This window comes from Bombina bombina, chromosome 3, assembly GCF_027579735.1.
Source record: "Bombina bombina isolate aBomBom1 chromosome 3, aBomBom1.pri, whole genome shotgun sequence".
Taxonomy (NCBI): Eukaryota; Metazoa; Chordata; class Amphibia; order Anura; family Bombinatoridae; genus Bombina; species Bombina bombina.
In genome coordinates, this window is record NC_069501.1 from 656,226,182 (window position 1) to 656,251,076 (window position 24,895).

At 41.8% G+C, this 24,895-nt stretch overlaps 1 protein-coding gene across 1 annotated transcript in view; it reads right to left on the reverse strand.

The window, feature by feature from the left end:
* TEX14 (testis expressed 14, intercellular bridge forming factor) overlaps window positions 1–24,895 on the reverse strand; it is a 733,261-nt gene that overhangs the window by 296,122 nt on the left and 412,244 nt on the right. Inside the window, exon 9 of the mRNA XM_053705409.1 lies at window positions 9,461–9,574. Within this exon, the coding sequence (XP_053561384.1) occupies window positions 9,461–9,574 (114 nt within the window). The remainder of the gene's footprint in view (window positions 1–9,460; window positions 9,575–24,895) is intronic.

The window sequence follows — 24,895 nt, forward strand, 5'->3', positions numbered from 1 at the left end:
TTTTCTTCCAAGAACAAATAGCTGAACAAGCATTAGATCCCGCCGTACCAGCCATGCTCAATATGCGTCACTAACCAGTAACAAGTCACACTCAAAACTCCAGAAAAAAATCCGGGAACAACTTCCGTAGAAGAACTTGAATCAAACAACCCCAGAATCCCCATAGGAAAAACAGAAAGAAAAGTCATCTGAACCGGATAAAGGAAAAACAAGGGCACCCACAGGCATCCGCCCAGAAGGAACTATGTTTACGCAGGACTTGTCACACATAAACCGTAACCTCCAGAAAAAAAGACTGGGAAAGCTCACAGTAGACCGACCGGGGAGATAAACATCCCCAATAGCCTATCTTGAAGAACCTTGTGAGAATCGAAACGAACCATAAAGGAAATGGTCCCCCAATAAATCAAAAGTTTGTCTTAATAGGACACGCAGCTGCACAATCCTATAACAAAATGAACACCAAGGGGGAACAAACACCCCCGGGGGGGGGGGGGGATATTATAGTGCCATTCAAGGTCTGAACGCACGGAATAGGCAGACAGACACATAACTGCAAGAAAAATTCAGGTTCCTGCAATCGAACGAGCGCCATTAAAATGCAAATGCCCCGCAAACTCCAGTGGAAACAATCCACCCTGCGCAGAGGGATCAGCAACATCGAGGACCTTAAAAGTAAATGGAGTATGCGAGTGGGAAGGCCCCCAGAGGCCGATGGCTTGGAAGGCCCAGGGTCCCCCGGGCTCGAGGGACCCGGTAAATTATCCAGGCACGAGAGACAAGACTGGCAGACTTGCGATAACAGGGCCAAATTATGGTCCTCATTTGAGGGCCTCTCAGAATTACAATCGTCATCCAAGGATGATTCGGAATCGGGTATAAAAATAGTCCCGGAATTGGAATCCTCCATGGCTTAAGACTGTACAAGATGAACAGATATTGGAAAAAAGCATCTGGCACCTGATACCAATGGTTGGGGGCACTCACCACCTCCTATAACCAGACCTCAGCGGAGCAGACTCTTTCCTCTGTCGCCACACAGTCAGGAATGCAGAAGGGGAAAAAGCCCCACCCAAGCGTAGAAACGCGCCCGGCCACCAGATGCACCACAAAATTCCAAAAAGCGCGAACCCGCGCCCGAAGGTATAGTTCCAGGCCGTAATACCACAACCGAAAGAACAAGCCAATATGTGCCACATAGGCATGTGTCACGGCCACAGAGTCCCTATGCACATATACAAGCAGGTTGAGTCACATTAAAAATATGATAAAACTAAACCGTTACCCATTCACTATCCACATTAAGGAGAGATTATCTCGTGATTCCCAGATCGGAGCAAAAGGAGCCTCAGCGAGACCCGTACTTGACTGTCATAATAATCACATTACAGATAATGGAATAAAATGAAACGATCTTATCGGAATCTACGCCATGGAACAGGAACACGGCCCTTCAAGTGTGACGAATAGTAGCATTGCCTCTGTCATGGACTTGAGAGAAGACAACATGCAGTGAAGCAAAGTTCGGTAACGCCAAGTGCTGAAAATGGAGTTGTGAATATGATTTGGGATGGTTTCACAGGGGAAGCTCCCACTGCATCTCCGAGCTCTCACTTTCACCAAGGCCCTCCACGAGAGACTGGCAGGACTACTTAAACCTCCCGCCCCATGTCGAAGGGTAGCACCCTCCATAAGAGACATATGAAAATAAAATAAAAGTAAAATAATTTGAAAGAAAACTTCTGACACATCTCTGCCAAACTCCTGGGAAGAAAGGCAAAGAATGACTGGGGGGTAGTAGAAGTGGGAGGAGTATTTATACCTTTTGGCTGGTGGGTTTTTGCCTCCTCTTGGTGGTCAGGTTTTTATTTCCCATAAGTAATGAATGTGGGTGTGGACTATTTCCCATTAGGAAGAAAAGAAAATGAGTGTTCATGAATCTAGCCCAATTAGTCTTCCAAACCATGTTTTCAACTTTTAAGATCAACAGTGGGAGCGCGCGGGGGGCGCGACGGCCCACAATCTGGCAGACACATTTGGTAAATTTGAAGTGGTGGGAGAGGGTGGTTGGAGAGGGTGGTGGGTGGCAGAGGAGGGGGAAATTAACTTTTTTAAAAGGGATCTGGAAGGGGTAGGGGGGGCAACTACACTACAGACAAAGTGGGCAATATTTAAAATAAATAAAAAAGTGCCACATTTGATTGCAAAGTGGGTACTGGCAGACAGCTGCTAGTACCCACAATGGGGGCAAATAGTTAGTGGGGGGAGGGTTTGAGAGCTCTTTGGGGGGATCAGGGAGGTTGAGAGATAAGGGGGATCCTACACAGCAGAATATATTTTTTTTTAAAAAAAATCCCTTTTATTTTAGTACTGGTAGACTTTCTGCAAGTACTTAGGATGGTGGGGACAATTGTGGGGTGGGGGGGGGAAGAGAGCTGTTTGGGAGGGATCAGGGGGTGGAATGTGTCAGGTGGGAGGCTGATCTCTACACAAAAGTTAAAATTAACCCTTCAAGTTCCCTACAAGCTACCTAATTACCCAGTCACTGCTGGGCATAATACAAGTGTGGTGCGCAGCGGCATTTAGCTGCCTTCTAATTACCAAAAAGCAATGCCATAGTCATATATGTCTGCTATTTCTGAACAAAGGGGATCCCAGAGAATAATTTACAACCATTTGTGCCATAATTGCACAAGCTGTTTGTAAAACAATTTCAGTGAGAAAACCAAATTTAGTGAAAAAGTGAACTTTTTTTTTTTTTATTTGTTCGAATTTGGTGGTAAAATGGTGGCATGAAATATATCAAAATGGGCCTGGATCAATACTTTGGGTTGTCTACTACACTACACTAAAGCTAAAGTTAACCCTACAAGCTCCCTAATTAACCCCTTCACTGCAGGGCATAATACATGTGTGGTGCACAGCGGCGTTTAGCAGCCTTCTAATTACAAAAAAGCAGAGCCATATATGACTGCTATTTCTGAACTAAGGGGATCCCAGAAAAGCATTTACAACCATTTGTGCCATAATTGCACAAGCTGTTAGTAAATAATTTCAGTGAGAAACCTAAAGTTTGTGAAAAAGTAAACTTTTTTTTTTTATTATTTGATCACATTTGGCGGTGAAATGGTGGCATTAAATATAACAAAATGGGCCTAGATCATTACTTTGGGTTGTCTACTAAAAAAAAATATTATATATATATATATATATATATGTATACACATGTCAAGGGATGTTCAGGGATTCAGGGATGTAACTATCGCTAATTTTGGGGGAAAAAATGTTTGGAAATGGCAAAGTGCTACTTGTATTTATTGCCCTATAACTTGAAAAAAACAAAAGCAAAGAACATGTTAACATTGGGTATTTCTAAATTCAGTTTTTTGGTGATTGTAGATGTGTAACAGATTATGGGTGTCAAAGTTAGAAAAACAGAATTTATGTTTACCTGATAAATTACTTTCTCCAACGGTGTGTCCGGTCCACGGCGTCATCCTTACTTGTGGGATATTCTCTTCCCCAACAGGAAATGGCAAAGAGCCCAGCAAAGCTGGTCACATGATCCCTCCTAGGCTCCGCCTACCCCAGTCATTCGACCGACGTTAAGGAGGAATATTTGCATAGGAGAAACCATATGATACCGTGGTGACTGTAGTTAAAAAATAAATAAATTATCAGACCTGATTAAAAAACCAGGGCGGGCCGTGGACCGGACACACCGTTGGAGAAAGTAATTTATCAGGTAAACATAAATTCTGTTTTCTCCAACATAGGTGTGTCCGGTCCACGGCGTCATCCTTACTTGTGGGAACCAATACCAAAGCTTTAGGACACGGATGAAGGGAGGGAGCAAATCAGGTCACCTAAATGGAAGGCACCACGGCTTGCAAAACCTTTCTCCCAAAAAATAGCCTCAGAAGAAGCAAAAGTATCAAACTTGTAAAATTTGGTAAAAGTGTGCAGTGAAGACCAAGTCGCTGCCCTACATATCTGATCAACAGAAGCCTCGTTCTTGAAGGCCCATGTGGAAGCCACAGCCCTAGTGGAATGAGCTGTGATTCTTTCAGGAGGCTGCCGTCCGGCAGTCTCGTAAGCCAATCTGATGATGCTTTTAATCCAAAAAGAGAGAGAGGTAGAAGTTGCTTTTTGACCTCTCCTTTTACCAGAATAAACAACAAACAAGGAAGATGTTTGTCTAAAATCCTTTGTAGCATCAAAATAGAATTTTAGAGCGCGAACAACATCCAAATTGTGCAACAAACGTTCCTTCTTCGAAACTGGTTTCGGACACAAAGAAGGCACGACTATCTCCTGGTTAATGTTTTTGTTAGAAACAACTTTTGGAAGAAAACCAGGTTTAGTACGTAAAACCACCTTATCTGCATGGAACACCAGATAAGGAGGAGAACACTGCAGAGCAGATAATTCTGAAACTCTTCTAGCAGAAGAAATTGCAACCAAAAACAAAACTTTCCAAGATAATAACTTAATATCAACGGAATGTAAGGGTTCAAACGGAACCCCCTGAAGAACTGAAAGAACTAAGTTGAGACTCCAAGGAGGAGCCAAAGGTTTGTAAACAGGCTTGATTCTAACCAGAGCCTGAACAAAGGCTTGAACATCTGGCACAGCTGCCAGCTTTTTGTGAAGTAACACAGACAAGGCAGAAATCTGTCCCTTCAAGGAACTTGCAGATAATCCTTTCTCCAATCCTTCTTGAAGAAAGGATAGAATCCTAGGAATCTTTACCTTGTCCCAAGGGAATCCTTTAGATTCACACCAACAGATATATTTTTTCCATATTTTGTGGTAAATTTTTCTAGTTACAGGCTTTCTGGCCTGAACAAGAGTATCAATAACAGAATCTGAGAACCCTCGCTTTGATAAGATCAAGCGTTCAATCTCCAAGCAGTCAGCTGGAGTGGGACCAGATTCGGATGTTCGAACGGACCTTGAACAAGAAGGTCTCGTCTCAAAGGTAGCTTCCATGGTGGAGCCGATGACATATTCACCAGATCTGCATACCAAGTCCTGCGTGGCCACGCAGGAGCTACCAAGATCACCGACGCCCTCTCCTGATTGATCCTGGCTACCAGCCTGGGGATGAGAGGAAACGGCGGGAATACATAAGCTAGTTTGAAGGTCCAAGGTGCTACTAGTGCATCTACTAGAGTCGCCTTGGGATCCCTGGATCTGGACCCGTAGCAAGGAACCTTGAAGTTCTGACGAGAGGCCATCAGATCCATGTCTGGAATGCCCCACAGTTGAGTGATTTGGGCAAAGATTTCCGGATAGAGTTCCCACTCCCCCGGATGCAATGTCTGACGACTCAGAAAATCCGCTTCCCAATTTTCCACTCCTGGGATGTGGATTGCAGACAGGTGGCAGGAGCGAGTCTCCGCCCATTGAATGATTTTGGTCACTTCTTCCATCGCCAGGGAACTCCTTGTTCCCCCCTGATGGTTGATGTACGCAACAGTCGTCATGTTGTCTGATTGAAACCGTATGAACTTGGCCCTCGCTAGCTGAGGCCAAGCCTTGAGAGCATTGAATATCGCTCTCAGTTCCAGAATATTTATCGGTAGAAGAGATTCTTCCCGAGACCAAAGACCCTGAGCTTTCAGGGATCCCCAGACCGCGCCCCAGCCCATCAGACTGGCGTCGGTCGTGACAATGACCCACTCTGGACTGCGGGAGGTCACCCCTTGTGACAGGTTGTCCAGGGACCGCCACCAACGGAGTGAGTCTCTGGTCCTCTGATTTACTTGTATCTTCGGAGACAAGTCTGAATAGTCCCCATTCCACTGACTGAGCATACACAGTTGTAATGGTCTTAGATGAATGCGCGCAAAAGGAACTATGTCCATTGCCGCTACCATCAAACCTATCACTTCCATGCACTGCGCTATGGAAGGAAGAGGAACGGAATGAAGTATCCGACAAGAGTTTAGAAGTTTTGTTTTTCTGGTCTCTGTCAGAAAAATCCTCATTTCTAAGGAGTCTATTATTGTTCCCAAGAAGGGAACTCTTGTCGACGGAGATAGAGAACTCTTTTCCACGTTCACTTTCCATCCGTGAGATCTGAGAAAGGCCAGGACTATGTCTGTGTGAGCCTTTGCTTGAGGAAGGGACGACGCTTGAATCAGAATGTCGTCCAAGTAAGGTACTACAGCAATGCCCCTTGGTCTTAGCACCGCCAGAAGGGACCCTAGTACCTTTGTGAAAATCCTTGGAGCAGTGGCTAATCCGAAAGGAAGCGCCACGAACTGGTAATGCTTGTCCAGGAATGCGAACCTTAGGAACCGATGATGTTCCTTGTGGACAGGAATATGTAGATACGCATCCTTTAAATCCACCGTGGTCAAGAATTGACCTTCCTGGATGGAAGGATTGTTCGAATGGTTTCCATTTTGGACGATGGAACCTTGAGAAACTTGTTTAGGATCTTGAGATCTAAGATTGGTCTGAACGTTCCCTCTTTTTTGGGAACTACGAACAGATTGGAGTAGAACCCCATCCCTCGTTCTTTTAATGGAACAGGATGAATCACTTCCAGAAGATAACCTTGGGAGACTATTTCTAGCGCCCAAGGATCCAGAACATCTCTTGCCCAAGCCTGAGTGAAGAGAGAGAGTCTGCCCCCCACCAAATCCGGTCCCGGATCGGGGGCCCGCATCTCATGCTGTCTTGGGAGCAGTGGCAGGTTTCTTGGCCTGCTTTCCTTTGTTCCAGCCTTGCATTGGTCTCCAGGCTGGATTGGCTTGAGAAGTATTACCCTCCTGCTTAGAGGACGTAGCACTTGGGGCTGGTCCGTTTCTGCGAAAGGGACAAAAATTAGGTTTATTTTTGGCCTTGAAAGACCTATTCTGAGGAAGGGCGTGGCCCTTGCCCCGAGTGATATCAGAGATAATCTCTTTCAAGTCAGGGCCAAACAGTGTTTTCCCCTTGAAAGAAATGTCAAACAATTTGTTCTTGGGAAACGCATCCGCTGACCAAGATTTTAACCAAAGCGCTCTGCGCGCCACAATAGCAAACCCAGAATTTTTCGCCGCTAACCTAGCCAATTGCAAGGTGGTGTCTAGGGTGAAAGAATTAGCCAATTTAAGAGCACAAATTCTGTCCATAATCTCCTCATAAGAAGAAGAATTACTAATAATCGCCTTTTCTAGCTCATCGAACCAGAAACACGCGGCTGTAGTGACAGGGACAATGCATGCAATTGGTTGCAGAAGGTAACCTTGCTGAACAAACATCTTTTTTAGCAAACCTTCTAATTTTTTATCCATAGGATCTTGGAAAGCACAACTATCTTCTATGGGTATAGTGGTGCGCTTGTTTAGAGTAGAAACCGCCCCCTCGACCTTGGGGACTGTCTGCCATAAGTCCTTTCTGGGGTCGACTATAGGAAACAATTTTTTAAATATGGGGGGAGGTACGAAAGGTATACCGGGCCTGTCCCATTCTTTATTAACAATGTACGCCACCCGCTTGAGTATAGGAAAAGCTTCGGGGGGCCCCGGGGCCTCTAGGAACTTGTCCATTTTACATAGTGTTTCTGGAATGACCAGATAATCACAATCATCCAAATTGGATAACACCTCCTTAAGCAGAGCGCGGAGATGTTCCAACTTAAATTTAAAAGTAATCACATCAGGTTCAGCTTGTTGAGAAATTTTTCCTGAATCTGAAATTTCTCCCTCAGACAAAACCTCCCTGGCCCCCTCAGACTGGTGTAGGGGCCCTTCAGAAACAATATCATCAGCGTCCTCATGCTCTTCAGTATTTTCTAAAACAGAGCAGTCGCGCTTTCGCTGATAAGTGGGCATATTGGCTAAAATGTTTTTGATAGAATTATCCATTACAGCCGTTAATTGTTGCATAGTAAGGAGTATTGGCGCGCTAGATGTACTAGGGGCCTCCTGTATGGGCAAGTACAGGTGTAGACGAAGGAGGGGATGATGCAGTACCATGCTTACTCCCCTCACTTGAGGAATCATCTTGGGCATCATTTTTACTAAATTTTTTATGACATAAATCACATCTATTTAAATGAGAAGGAACCTTGGCTTCCCCACATTCAGAACACAATCTATCTGGTAGTTCAGACATGTTAAACAGGCATAAACTTGATAACAAAGCACAAAAAACGTTTTAAAATAAAACCGTTACTGTCACTTTAAATTTTAAACTGAACACACTTTATTACTGCAATTGCGAAAAAGTATGAAGGAATTGTTCAAAATTCACCAAAATTTCACCACAGTGTCTTAAAGCCTTAAAAGTATTGCACACCAAATTTGGAAGCTTTAACCCTTAAAATAACGGAACCGGAGCCGTTTTTATATTTAACCCCTTTACAGTCCCTGGAATCTGCTTTGCTGAGACCCAACCAAGCCCAAAGGGGAATACGATACCAAATGATGCCTTCAGAAAGACTTTTCTATGTATCAGAGCTCCACACACATGCAGCTGCATGTCATGCTGTTCTCAAAAACAAGTGCGCCATACCGGCGCGAAAATGAGGCTCTGACTATGATTAGGGAAAGCCCCTATAGAATAAGGTGTCTAAAACAGTGCCTGCCGATATTATTTTACAAAAAATACCCAGATTAAATGATTCCTCAAGGCTAAATATGTGTAAATATGATCGATTTAGCCCAGAAAATGTCTACAGTCTTAATAAGCCCTTGTGAAGCCCTTATTTACTGTCTGAATAAAAATGGCTTACCGGATCCCATAGGGAAAATGACAGCTTCCAGCATTACATCGTCTTGTTAGAATGTGTCATACCTCAAGCAGCAAAAGACTGCTCACTGTTCCCCCAACTGAAGTTAATTCCTCTCAACAGTCCTGTGTGGAACAGCCATGGATTTTAGTAACGGTTGCTAAAATCATTTTCCTCATACAAACAGAAATCTTCATCTCTTTTCTGTTTCAGAGTAAATAGTACATACCAGCACTATTTTAAAATAACAAACTCTTGATTGAATAATAAAAACTACAGTTAAACACTAAAAAACTCTAAGCCATCTCCGTGGAGATGTTGCCTGTACAACGGCAAAGAGAATGACTGGGGTAGGCGGAGCCTAGGAGGGATCATGTGACCAGCTTTGCTGGGCTCTTTGCCATTTCCTGTTGGGGAAGAGAATATCCCACAAGTAAGGATGACGCCGTGGACCGGACACACCTATGTTGGAGAAAAGTGAGTTTTTTTTTTCATTTTTTTCATATTTTATTAAAAAAAAAAGTACAGTAAATTATAAAAAATAAGATTGTGTGTCAACTTTTAAAACTAATAATTATAAAAAAAGGAAGCATTATGATGATAAAAAATCATTTAAGGATTACATTTCCTTAATATTATTTTTCCTGACTTTAAACATGTGGTTGTCATGTTTTATCATAGCCCTTTTCTCTAGTTTACAAGGCACTAAACAATTACAAAATACCTACATACCTTAGGTATTCCTGCTCAGCAATAAGAAGATCGACAAACCGCAATTTGCTGCACGCATCATGAGCTAATATATTGAGTTCTTTTACAGTAACTTCAGTACAACCCCACAATAAACTGCAGAAAAATAACAAGGAACACATTGGATTGATGACGTGATGTCAAACTAAATCATTACAACCTATGCATATAGAAATGTGAGCATTGAATATATAACTTAGCAATTTAGTAATTTAGGCAAAAATAAATAAATCTATGTAAAATATATGAGGGAATATGAATAGACCGGTCCGGTCACCAATGGCGACCTAAATTTCTTGCGGGCAAGTAACATTTTTAAGTTACCAGCCCGAGCGGCGACCTGACATTTTAAGTGGGATATAAGTAGCAATAATAAAAAATGTCAAATTGCCTTTCACATATGCGCACACACGGGAAAGGAGGGTAGAAAGGGGAGGTTATTTCTGTAAAATGCATTAAAAGACCTCCCCTTATCTCTGTGTATAAATGAAGTATGGCTTAAAGTGACTATATAGTTATGGTAGGCATCTTGCTCACGTACATTATACCAACGTACTCCAGGGTCCCCTGCAGTACTTCAGCACAATGTACACAATGAAGCTGCCTACCATAATAATATAGAGCAGTGCACAATTTTTCTGGATGCTATTATTGCTCCAAAAACTGACTTTACCAATTAGTAGAGAACATACCATCTCCATGCACCCAGTCAAATCTGCTAGTGCGGCACTGACAGTCGCGCTAGTAGTTGAAAGGCAGCTGGGTAGAAAGGGGGGGGGGGATATTTTTAAAATGCTCGTTATGTCACTGTTCATTGTCCAGCTAAATGCAGCTCACAGCGCTATAGGGTGAAGGGTGGCAGCATTAAATATACTTAGTCAATCATAACCCCCCACATATGCTGAAGTAAAAAAAAAACAAAAAACAAAAAAAAAAACCTCAATTATATCTTTTTTTCCTTAGGGGGAAAAAAGTCAAGATGTACATACAGTATTGCAAAGATAATATCCCTGTTTTTTTATACCTAGTGATAGAAAAATATTTTTTAAAGTTAAAGCCTTTTTATTAGGTCCCAAATATTAAGCAGCTTGCAGGGCATTAGAACCTCTGTCTGCAATGTTTTGTGGGATTACAATAACACTATTTATATTGCCTTTTTTACATAAGATATATACACACTACATGCAGATATTCACGGGCGACTAAAGTTTCTTGCGGGCTGGTAAGTTTTGTCATGTACTCGCCCAGTGGGCGAGGGGAGTTTTTGGGTATTCATAGGCCCTGTGTGTGTGTGTGTGTGTGTGTGTGTGTGTGTGTGTGTGTATATATATATATATATATATATATATATATATATATATATATATATATATATATATATATATATATATATGGCTAGATTACAAGCGGAATGCAATTTAGTGATCCTGCTCGAGATTAAATTTAGCTAGAAGTAATATATTTGTGTGTGTCGGTTAGCACGCATATTACAAGTTGAAAGCAAAAAGTTTGTGCACGACTGAAGCCCGATGCATGATAACCAAAGGGTTTCGGATATTGTGACCATGTTAACTTATTCTCCTCATAGATTTAAATGGAGAGCACAGGAGAACAAATTAAAATGTATTGATCTCGTTAAATTGAAAGGAGTTATTGCAATTTCAAATTCCAGTGTTCTTCACATACTGGAAAATGTATATTGTAAAAACACATCTCTATATTATCTGTATATACCTATACCTGCATATCTTTTCATATATAAAAAAAAACAGAATTTATGCTTACCTGATAAATTACTTTTTCTTGTGATGTATAGAGTCCACGGATTCATCCTTTACTTGTGGGATATTCTCCTTCCCAACAGGAAGTGGCAAAGAGAGCACACAGCAGAGCTGTCCATATAGCTCCCCCTCTAGCTCCACCCCCCAGTCATTCGACCGGACGGTTAGGAAGAAAAAGGAGAAACCATAGGGTGCAGTGGTGACTGTAGTTTAAACAAAAAAGCTACCTGACTTAATAGCCAGGGCGGGCCGTGGACTCGATACATCACAAGAGAAAGTAATTTATAAGGTAAGCATAAATTCTGTTTTCTCTTGTAAGATGTATCGAGTCCACGGATTCATCCTTTACTTGTGGGATACCAATGCCAAAGCTTTAGGACACGGGTCAAGAGAGGGACAAGACAGGTACCTTAAACGGAAGGCACCACTGCTTGTAGAACCTTTCTCCCAAAAATAGCCTCCAAAGAAGCAAAAGTATAAAAATTTTAAAATTTGGAAAAAGTATGAAGCGAAGACCAAGTCGCCGCCTTACAAATCTGTTCAACGGAAGCCACTGCAGTAATTGTTTCGGGAGGCTGCTGGCCAGCAGTCTCATAGGCCAAACGGATGATGCTTTTCAGCCAAAAGGAAAGAGAGGTAGCAGTCGCCTTCTGACCTCTCCTCTTACCAGAATAGATAACAAACAATGAAGGTGTTTGTCTGAAATCCTTAGTTGCTTGTAAATAGAACTTTAAAGCACAAACCACATCAAGATTGTGTAACAGACGTTCCTTCTTCGAAGAAGGATTAGAACACAGAGAAGGAACAACAATTTCCTGGTTAATATTCTTATTAGACACAACCTTAGGAAGAAAAACGGGTTTGGTACACAAAACTACCTTATCTGCATGGAAAACCAGGTAAGGTGAATCACACTGTAAAGCAGACAACTCTGAAACTCTTCGAGTAGAAGAGATAGCTATCAAAAACAAAACTTTCCAAGAGAAAAGTTTAATATCTATGGAATGTAAAGGTTCCAACGGAACCCCTTGCAGAACTGAAAGAACTAAATTCAGACTCCATGGCGAAGCCACAGGTCTATAAACAGGCTTGATTCTGACTAAAGCCTGACTAAACACTTGAACGTCTGGTACCTCTGCCAGACGTTTGTGTAAAAGAATAGACAAAGCAGATATCTGTCCTTTTAAGGAACTAGCTGATAATCCTTTCTCCAATCCTACTTGGAGAAAGGACAATATCCTGGGAATCCTAATCTTACTCCATGAGTAACCCTTGGATTCACACCAAAAAAGATATTTTTGCCAAATCTTATGGTAGATTTTCCTGGCGACAGGCTTTCTAGCCTATATCAGGGTATCAATAACCGACTCAGAGAAATCACGCTTTGATAGAATTAGGCGTTCAATCTCCAAGCAGTCAGACACAGAGAAATTAGATTTGAATGCTTGAAAGGACCTTGTACTAGAAGGTCCTGCCTCAGTGGTAGAGTCCATGGTGGGGCATATGACATGTCCACTAGGTCTGCATACCAGGTCCTGCGTGGCCACGGAGACGCTATCAGAATCACCGAAGCCCTCTCCTGCTTGATTCTGGCAACCAGACGAGGGAGGAGAGGACACAGTGGAAAAACATAGGCCAGATTGAAGGACCAAGGCGCTGCTAGAGCATCTATCAGCACCGCCTGGGGATCCCGGGATCAGGACCCGTAAAGAGGAAGTTTGGTGTTCTAACGGGACGCCATCAGATCCAATTCTGGAGTGCCCTATAGCTGAGTCAGCTGGGCAAATACCTCCGGGTGGAGTTCCCACTCCCCCGGGAGAAAAGTCTGACGGCTTAGAAAATCTGCCTCCCAGTTGTCTACTCCTGGGATGTGAATTCCTAAGAGATGGCAGGAGTGATCCTCCACCCACCTGAATATTTTGGTTACTACCGTCATTGCTAGGGAACTCCTTGTTCCCCCTTGATGATTGACGGAAGCTACAGTTGTGATGTTGTCCGACTGAAATCTGATGAATTTGGCCGCAGCTAGCTGAGGCCATGCCTGAAGCGCGTTGAACATCGCCCTCAGTTCCAGAATGTTTATTGGGAGAAGAGCTTCTTCCCGAGACCATAAGCACTGAGCTTTCAAGGAGTCCCAGACTGCACCCCAGCCCAACAGACTAGCGTCGGTCGTTACGATGATCCACTCTAGTCCGCGGAAACACATTCTCTGAGACAGGTGATCCTGAGACAACCACCAAAGAAGAGAATCTCTGGTCCCCTGGTCCAGCTGTATTTGAGGAGACAAATCTGCACAATCCCCGTTCCACTGTTTGAGCATGCATAGTTGCAGTGGTCTGAGGTGTATCCGTGCAAAAGGGACTATGTCCATTGCCGCTACCATTAGTCCGATTGTCTCCATACACTGAGCTACAGATGGCCGAGGAATGGAAAAAAGGGCTCGGCAAGTGATTAAGAGTTACGTCAGAAATATTTACATTTCTACCGAGTCTATCAGAGTTCCTAGGAAGGAAACTCTTGTGAGGGGGGAGAGAGAACTCTTTTTGATGTTCACCTTCCACCCGTGAGATCTCAGAAAGGCCAATACAATTTCTGTGTGAGACTTGGCTCTTTGGAAAGTCGACGCCTGAATTAAGATGTCATCTAGATAAGACGCCACTGCTATGCCCTGCGGTCTTAGAACCGCCAGGAGGGACCCTAGCACCTTTGTGAAAATTTTGGGAGCAGTGGCCAACCCGAAAGGAAGAGCCACAAACTGGTAATGCTTGTCCAGAAAAGCGAACCTGAGAAACTGGTGCTGATCTTTGTGGATAGGAATGTGCAGATAGGCATCCTTTAAATCCACAGTGGTCATATATTGACCCTCCTGGATCATTGGTAAGATTGTCCGAATCGTCTCCATCTTGAATGAGAAATTTGTTTAGAATTTTGAGATCCAGGATTTCTGAAAGTTCCCTCTTTCTTGGGAACCACAAACAAGTTTGAGTAAAAACCCAGCCCCTGTTCCACCATTGGAACTGGGCGGATCACTCCCATTGTATGCAGGTCTTCTACACAGCGTAAGAACGCCTCTTTCTTTGTCTGGTCTGTAGACAGATGAGAAATGTGGAACCTTCCCCTTGGAGGGGAGTCCTTGAATTCTAGAAGATATCCCTGGGATACAATCTCTAAGGCCCAGGGATCGTGTACATCTCTTGCCCAGGCCTAAGCCAAGAGAGAGAGTCTGCCCCCTACTAGATCCGGTCCCGGATCGGGGGCTAACCCTATATGCTGTCTTGGAGGCAGCTGCAGGCTTCTTGGCCTGTTTACCCTTGTTCCAGCCCTGGTAAGGGTCCCAGGCTGACTTGGGTTGGGAAGCGGTACCCTCTTGCTTTGCAACAGGGGGGGATGAAGTGAGACCGCTCCTGAAATTCCGAAAGGAACGAAAATGATCTTGTTTGTTCTTTATCTTGAAGGTCTGAAGTAATCTCTTTCAATTCAGGCCCGAAGAGGGTCTTTCCTTTGAAAGGGATGTTCAAAAGTTTGGATTTTGACGACACATCGGCCGACCAGGACTTTCGCCATAGCGCTCTGCGCGCTAAAATGGCGAAACCTGAATTATTTGCCGCTAACTTAGCTAGTTGTAACGGCATCTGTGATAAAATAATTAGCCATAATATCCTCATATGAGGTCTCCGTCTGGAGCGCTTCTTCCAGCGCCTCGAACCAGAAAGCAGCTGCAGTAGTTGCAGGAACAATGCATGCAATGGGTTGGAGAAGAAAACCTTGTTGAACAAAAATTTTCTTAAGTAAACCCTCTAATTTTGTATCCATAGGGTCTTTGAAAGCACAACTTTCTTCAATTGGTATGGTTGTGCGTTTAGTAAGTGAAGAAATGGCCCCCTCCACCTTAGGGACCGTCTGCCACGAGTCCAGCATGGGGTCAGATACGGGGAACATTTTCTTAAAAACAGGAGGGGAAACAAAGGGAATACCTGGTCTATCCCACTCCCTAGTAACAATATCCGCAATCTTCCGGAACACATCAGTGTAAACAGGAACTTCTAGGTACTTGTCCATTTTACACAATTTCTCTGGAACCACCATAGGGTCGCAGGCATCCAGAGTAACTAATACCTCCCTGAGCAATAAGCGGAGGTGTTCTATTTTAAATTTAAAAGCCGACATATCTGAATCTGTCTAAGGAGAAACCTTTCCTGAATCAGAAATTTCTCCCTCAGACAGCACATCCCTCACCCCAACTTCAGAGCATTGTGAGGGTATATCGGATACAGCTACTAAAGAGTCAGAATGCTCAGTATCTGTTCTTAAACAGAGCTATCACGCTTTGCAGATAACACGGGCAGTTTAGATAAGAACTCTGAGAGGGTTTTGTTCATAACTGCTGCTAAGTCTTACAAGGTAAAAGAGGTAGACGCACTAGAGGAGCTAGGCGTCGCTTGAGCGGGCGTAACTGGTTGTGACACTTGGGGAGAGGTTGACGGCCTAACCTTGTTACCTTCTTTCTGAGAATCATCTTGGACCACATTTTTAAGTGCAACAATATGTTCTTTAAAATGTATAGACATATCAGTACATGTGGGACACATTCTGAGAGGGGGTTCCACCATGGCTTCTAAACACATTGAACAAGGATTTTCCTTGGTGTCAAACATGTTTAACAGACTAGTAGTAAAACAAGCAGGCTTGAAAATCACTTTAATAAAGTAAAAACACACTTTGAAAAAAAAAATGTTACTGTGCCTTTAAGAGATAAAAAAAAGGCACACAATTTTGCAAAACAGTGAAAAATGCAGCAAACTTTTCGAAATTTTTACAGTATGTACCTAAAGCATTAGTAAGATTGCACCACTAGCAATAAAAATGATTAACCCCTTAATGTCCAAACCGGATCGACAGTAAGCCAAAAGACCGATCAAAAAACGTTCAGCACCTTGCCACAGCTTTCTGTTGTGGCCCTAACTTCCCTTAGGAAACCGATTTGTGGGGAAAAAGCTTCTTATAGGCCCTCAAACTGCAGCCGGACCCTCCATGTGAAACAGCCTGAACTTCTAGTCAAATATAACTGCGCATCTGAGGCGCAAAATTAGGCCCCTCCCGCCTCACTACGGCGCTTCTGAGGCCTAAAGAAACACTCCAGAGTGTTTTAATAATAGCCATGTGGGTAACAACCCCTGAAAGAAAACCAAAGGAACCTTCAAAGTGTCTAAAAAAAACCGATATTTTCAATAAAAACCGTTTGCCAAGAAAGTAGTGTCAACCAGCATAAACTAGCCCTGTTATGTAAGCTTGAAATTCCATACTTAGTCTCTGAATACAGCTTACCCTTCCCTCATGGGGATATTATCAGTCTTTTCCAGCATTATCACAGTCTTGTCTAGAAATAAATGACTGAACATACCTTATTGCAGCCTAACCTGCAAACCGTTCCCCCCAACTGAAGTTTTCTTGCACTCCTCAGTCCTTTGTGGGAACAGCAGTGGATTTTAGTTACAACATGCTAAAATCATCTTCCTCCCTGCAGAAATCTTCATCTCCTTTCTGCTAGAGAGTAAATAGTACACACCGGTACCATTTAAAATAACAAACTCTTGCTTGTAGAAAATAAAAACTACATTTTCTCCACCACATTCACTTTACCCTTCCGATTGCTTAGAGCCAGCAAAGAGAATGACTGGGGGGTGGAGCTAGAGGGGGAGCTATATGGACAGCTCTGCTGTGTGCTCTCTTTGCCACTTATTGGTGGGAAGGAGAATATCCCACAAGTAAAGGATGAATCTGTGTACTCGATAAATCTTACAAGAGAAATACACTCTTTGCATTCTATGGTTTTACGTATAATGACATAATAACAATAATCTGGTCTTTAGCAGGTCTTAAAATTAGGTAAATACAACCTCAGATGAACAACAATATATGACATGTTACACTGTGTTATGATTTATTTTTAAAAAATAAAGCCAAAATGGAAAAGCCATGTGTGAAAAACTAAGTACACCCTTACTGCTTCCATAGAAATTAAGAGGCTAAGTAGCAGCCAGGTGCTGCTAATCAAATGCCCTTGATTAATTGATCATCATCAAGTGTGACCACCTCAATAAAAGCCGAAGGTGTGTATTAGCACAATGCCAAGGAGGGAAGACATCAACAATGATTTTAGAGAAGCAATTGTTGCTACCCATCAATCTGGGAATGGATATAAGGCATTTTCCAAACAATTTCAGTCCATCATTCTACAGTGAGAAAGATTATTCACAAGTGGAAAACATTCAAGACAGTTGCCAATCTTTCCAGGAGAGGACATTCCAGCAAATTCACCCCAAGGTCAGACCATGCAACGTTCAGAGAAATTGCAAAAAAACAAGAGTTACATTTCAGAATCTACAGGGCAGGGTAAGCATGTACAATGTTAAAGTTCATGACAGTACAATTAGAAAAAGACTGAACAACTATTGTTTGTATGGAAGGGTTGCCAGGATAAAGCCCCTTCTCTCTAAAAATAACTTGGCAGAAAGGCTTAGGTTTGCAAATGTCCTTTTGGACAGACAAGACCAAAATTGTGTGTGTGTGTGTATATATATATATATATATATATATATATATATATATATATATATATATATATATATATATATATATATATATATATATATATATATATATATATATATATATATATATATATGTATATATATATATATATATATATATATATATATATATATATATATATATATATATATATTTATATATATATATATATATATATATATATATATATATATATATTAAATCCCCCTCTTACAGTAAACCCCCAACTCACCAACCCCCCCAAAAAAAAATAAAAAAATAACATACTGAATGATAAGGGGGCGCTCTATAGTTTAATGTATATAACTTACAACAGAATACCTTTCAAATGCCATGTAAAGTTATTTAATATATACATATATATATATATATATATATTAGGGATGCACCGCACCAAAATTTCGGCCGCAGAAAGTTTCGGCCGAAAATTGCATTTTTGTTTATTTCGGTTTTCGGTTTTTTGGCCTTTTATTTTCGGCAATATTATTGTGTAGCATATTTCAAATTTGATGCCAGCTTAGAGCTGCTGTTTGCGTTAATTACTTGACTTACTGTTTTGCATATAATAATAGTTTTCTAGGACTATACTTTTTTGACAATTGGTTAAAAAAAAAAAAAAAAAAAAGGTTAAATCTGATTCTGTTACACAGAACTAAATAAAGAATAATACTAGCGATGCACCAAAATTTGGGCTGCCGAAAATGTGCAATTCCAATTTCGGCCCAAAGAGGACCAATATGGCTAAAAATGTACAGCCCTCCCCTGTTCTATTGAGTTAAATGTCTATCATTAGCATAAGGTGAGCAGCACAGCACTGGCATGGTACACTGAGCACACACATAAGTACCATGACATGATGATATTTGAAACCAGCAGTGCCCTTTTTTTTTTTTTTTTTTTTTTTTAGAAGAAACCAGAAGAAAAGTTCTGAATACAGTTTTCAAAGGAGGATAAGTAACATGTTTATAAACACTTGATATTATCAAACACAGCCCTAAGCACACACAGTGAATATGTTTAAAGCCTTATACACAGTGCTCATACATCAGACTCTTGTGCGTAGACATTCTATTCGCCTGAGGCAAATATGCATGCACATTATATATGCATAAGCCCCAAGCTCGCACACAGTTGGTACAAATTAGCACCCACCAGACAGTGTATACAAAAATGCACAGTAACTTTCTATAACCAACTTGCATGTAAGGTCGTAGCTAAGTCTGATGGTCCTGGTGATAGGTGACAGGCAGACTCCATTTGGGGTTCCGGACATATAATCTGACGGGTCAGTGTGAGACCCAAACCAGGAACTAGGCGGAGATATGATAAGAGACGATTAGGTGCAGCCACGCCTATCGCACAGATAACTACACCCAAAAACAAAACACATTTCCACCTCATATTGTTGTCTGGTTATAACCACGCACTCCCTTGTAGAGCTCCACCAGTTTCACTGCAGATCACGCCCTACGGTGCGTGACCACGCCCATTTGTTGGAGCTTTCCCGCCTACAAGCTCTCTCAGCTACACACACACACACACTGTAGTTAAAAAAAATTAATAATAATAATTTCGGTTTCGTTTCGGTTTTCGGCCAGTGGCATCCTGAATTTTCGGTATCGGTTTCGGTCCAGAATTTACATTTCGGTGCATCCCTAATATATATATATATATATATATATATATATATATATATATATATATATATATATATATATATATATATATATCTCAACATGAGATAAATCTCAATAAACACAGAGATCAAATCAAATATTTCAAAGTTTGTTATTAGGGGATATCCCAGTAGAGTTCCAATGATGTAGTATATCCAATGTGGTGGAACAATCCAGCTCTATCCGTAGGGCACAATGACAGGGCTGCTCTCCTCCTCACAGAATTGTCCGGAACTACAAAGATAATAGGAGAATAAAGGGGCGCCTCATGTGTGTATCAGTATGCCAACCAATCAGATATAAGAAAAAGTCAAATGGGTACTCACATTTAGCCCAAGTAAACTTTTGTACTGGTAGGTGCAGGCGGGTAGCTTGGGGTGTACCAGCTAACCTTCTCCAGGTCTCCAGGCGTAGATTGATCAGTGCAGGGGGATCCTGCCACACTCAGTATGAATAATAAGTTGGTTGCAGCAGTTGCAACTGCTCAAGAAGGTGTAAAACCAGTGCTTGTATAAAACAAGTTATTTTATTAAAAACAAGATTTAAAGGGGCGTGCCCAACCACCGATCAAGATGGCTGCTTTCAGACCTTGTTCTTTTATCGAGATTCGTGACAAGCATTACCTCTGGAACAAGTACATGTGACATTTGTATAGCATTTAGAGCAAGCAGCCAGAAATTGAGAAGGTACGCAGCAGAGGCCTGGGAGCAGCCTGTAGTGTTCTCTACCCCCCATTACTCTGATTGAATCAGTATATTCAGTTAGTTATGCTGAAGTAAGAACATCTACTAAATAGGGACTATCTGTTTAATCTTTATTACTCTGATTTATCAGAATATCCAGCTAGTTGTGTTGTAGCAAGAATACCTGCTCAAAGTTATTATGGAGGACAATTTCAGCTACGAACTTATAGGGCTACTAAGTGCTCAGTTGGCTCATGTGGAGGAGGAAGTGATAAGAGCTTTGTGCCAATCTTTTGAGGGGATTACTACAGAAAGAGCGGCTGATTCAATGAAAGTTCATCATCTGAGATCTGATAAGGCCCTATTATCTCAGCCATCATTTACAATTGAGGCGGCTGCGCCTCAAGAATCAGTGATTCGGTTTACTAGTCAGGAGCCTGATGCAATAACCCGGCATGGGGCACATCCACAGCAGGAGACTGGGGTGCAGGAGACAAATCGGGAAGTAACGCTGACTACACTATACATGTTATTACAAGACGCCACCCCAAATGAATATGGCTGCCAAGAGTTAAGCATTTTCGGTAATGCTCGCCAGCTCACGGAGCACCATACTGCAGTACGGCCTTGGACCATTGCCCCCCTGTTAGAGGAGCAACTGTCAGAACCTGTGCGGCACATTTCGGCTCTGCTTTGGGGACATATCGATCCCGGGACTTTCTTTTGTGATATGAGAGGCACTCCCTTTGCTACACCCTTTGTGCTATACCTCTTCTGGAGGTATGTTTTATTTTTCTTTTAAAATTCTTCAAGCAGGTTGGTATCACATACCTATATGTCTGTTAGCACAATTGAACGGTTTCAAACAAGGTCTTATTTGATCAGCTTCATAGGGGTTTATATCTACATTGAGATGTGTTTTTAAATCTTATTAACTTTATACTGGTTGGCACATTTATTAGTAAATGCAGACTAATATTATTACTATCTGTTAATCCCTTTTAGGCATCCTAAGGTATATTTTATCTAACTGCTACACTTATAGTTTCATATATATATATATATATATATATATATATATATATATATATATATATATATATATATATATATATACAGGGAGTGCAGAATTATTAGGCAAATTAGTATTTTGACCACATCATCCTCTTTATGCATGTTGTCTTACTCCAAGCTGTATAGGCTCGAAAGCCTACTATCAATTAAGCATATTAGGTGATGTGCATCTCTGTAATGAGGAGGGGTGTGGTCTAATGACATCAACACCCTATATCAGGTGTGCATAATTATTAGGCAACTTCCTTTCCTTTGGCAAAATGGGTCAAAAGAAGGACTTGACAGGCTCAGAAAAGTCAAAAATAGTGAGATATCTTGCAGAGGGATGCAGCACTCTTAAAATTGCAAAGCTTCTGAAGCGTGATCATCGAACAATCAAGCGTTTCATTCAAAATAGTCAACAGGGTCGCAAGAAGCGTGTGGAAAAACCAAGGCGCAAAATAGCTGCCCATGAACTGAGAAAAGTCAAGCGTGCAGCTGCCAAGATGCCACTTGCCACCAGTTTGGCCATATTTCAGAGCTGCAACATCACTGGAGTGCCCAAAAGCACAAGGTGTGCAATACTCAGAGATATGGCCAAGGTAAGAATGGCTGAAAGACGACCACTACTGAACAAGACACACAAGCTGAAACGTCAAGACTGGGCCAAGAAATATCTCAAGACTGATTTTTCTAAGGTTTTATGGACTGATGAAATGAGAGTGAGTCTTGATGGGCCAGATGGATGGGCCTGTGGCTGGATTGGTAAAGGGCAGAGAGCTCCAGTCCGACTCAGACGCCAGCAAGGTGGAGGTAGAGTACTGGTTTGGGCTGGTATCATCAAAGATGAGCTTGTGGGGCCTTTTCGGGTTGAGGATGGAGTCAAGCTCAACTCCCAGTCCTACTGCCAGTTTCTGGAAGACACCTTCTTCAAGCAGTGGTACAGGAAGAAGTCTGCATCCTTCAAGAAAAACATGATTTTCATGCAGGACAATGCTCCATCACACGCGTCCAAGTACTCCACAGCGTGGCTGGCAAGAAAGGGTATAAAAGAAGAAAATCTAATGACATGGCCTCCGTGTTCACCTGATCTGAACCCCATTGAGAACCTGTGGTCCATCATCAAATGTGAGATTTACAAGAAGGGAAAACAGTACACCTCTCTGAACAGTGTCTGGGAGGCTGTGGTTGCTGCTGCACGCAATGTTGATGGTGAACAGATCAAAACACTGACAGAATCCATGGATGGCAGGCATTTGAGTGTCCTTGCAAAGAAAGGTGGCTATATTGGTCACTGATTCATTTTTGTTTTGTTTTTGAATGTCAGAAATGTATATTTGTGAATGTTGAGATGTTATATTGGTTTCACTGGTAAAAATAAATAATTGAAATAGGTATATATTTGTTTTTTGTTAAGTTGCCTAATAATTATGCACAGTAATAGTCACCTGCACACACAGATATCCCCCTAAAATAGCTATAACTAAAAACTACTTTCAAAACTATTCAGCTTTGATATTAATGAGTTTTTTGGGTTCATTGAGAACATGGTTGTTGTTCAATAATAAAATTAATCCTCAAAAATACAACTTGCCTAATAATTCTGCACTCCCTGTATGTATGTATATATATCCTATCCTATGTTAGGCTCTCCCTCCCCTATAGATGGTTTATTATATTTTAGCCCTCTATGCAAGGTAACTAATATTATCACTACTATGTAAGCTAAATATGTAGGCTATGTTTCCATAAAGTATTAAAGGTCCAAAGGAGTTCTGATAATACCACGTGACATATTGAAAACAAAAAAGGAAAAACAAAATTTATGCTTACCTGATAAATTTCATTCTCTTGTGGTGTATCCAGTCCACGGGTTCATCCTTTACTTGTTGGATATTCTCCTTCCCAACAGGAAGTTGCAAGAGGACACCCACAGCAGAGCTGTCTATATATCTCCTCCCCTAACTGCCACTCCCAGTCATTTGACCGAAGACAAGCAAGAAAAAAGGAGAAACTATAGGGTGCAGTGGTGACTGTAGTTTAAAAATAAAAAACACCTACCTTAAAGTGACAGGGAGGCCGTGGACTGGATACACCACAAGAGAAAGAAATTTATCAGGTAAGCATAAATTTTGTTTTCTCTTGTAAGGTTTATCCAGTCCACGGATTCATCCATTACTTGTGGGATACCAATACCAAAGCTTTAGGACACGGATGAAGGGAGGGACAAGGCAGGAACATAAACGGAAGGCACCACTGCCTGCAAGACCTTTCTCCCAAAAATAGCCTCCGAGGAAGCAAAAGTATAAAATTTGTAGAATTTAAAAAATTTATGAAGCGAAGACCAAGTTGCCGCCTTACAAATCTGTTCAACAGAGGCCTCATTTTTAAAAGCCCATGTGGAAGCTACCGCTCTAGTGGAATGAGCTGTAATTCTTTCAGGAGGCTGCTGGCCAGCAGTCTCATAAGCTAAACGAATTACGCTTCTTAGCCAAAAAGAAAGAGAAGATGCCGAAGCCTTTAGGCCTCTCCTCTGTCCAGAGTAGACAAAAAACAATGCAGATGCTTGACGAAAATCCTTAGTAGCTTGTAAATAAAACTTTAAAGCACGAACCACGTCAAGATTGTGTAATAGACGTTGCTTCTTTGAAGAAGGATTAGGACACAGTGACGGAACAACAATCTCTTGATTGATATTCTTATTAGATACCACCTTAGGAAGATACCCAGGTTTGGAACGCAAAACTACCTTATCTGCATGGAAGATCAGATAAGGGAAATCACACTGTAAGGCAGATAACTCTGAAACTCTTCGAACCGAAGAGATAGCTACCAAAAACAGAACTTTCCAAGATAAAAGCTTGATATCTATGGAATGCAGAGGTTCAAACGGAACCCCTTGAAGAACTTTAAGAACTAAATTTAAACTTCATTGGGGAGCAACAGGTTTAAACACAGGCTTGATTCTAACTAAAGCCTGACAAAACGCCTGAACGTCTGGAACATCTGCCAGACGCTTGTGCAGAAGAATAGACAGAGCAGAAATCTGTCCCTTTAAGGAACTAGCTGACAATCCCTTCTCCAATCCTTCATGGAGAAAGGATAATATCCTAGGAATCCTGACATTACTCCATGAGTAACCCTTGGATTCACACCAATGAAGATATTTACACCATATCTTATGATAGATTTTCCTGGTGACAGGCTTTCGAGCCTGAATTAAGGCATCAATGACCGACTCGGAGAAACCACGTTTTGATAAAATCAAGCGTTCAATCTCCAAGCAGTCAGCCGCAGAGAAATTAGATTTGGATGTTTGAATGGACCTTGGAGTAGAAGGTCCTGCCTCAGCGGCAGAGTCCATGGTGGAAGGGATTACAAGTCCACCAGATCTGCATACCAAGTCCTGTGTGGCCACCCAGGTGCTATCAAAATCACTGAAGCTCTCTCCTGCTTGATCTTGGCAATCAGACGAGGGAGGAGAGGAAATGGTGGGAACACATAAGCCAGGTTAATGGACAAGGGCACTGTTAGAGAATCTATCAGTGCTGCCTGGGGATCCCTTGACCTGGACCCGTAACAAGGAAGCTTGGCGTTCTGACGAGACGCCATCAGATCCAGTTCTGGTTTGCC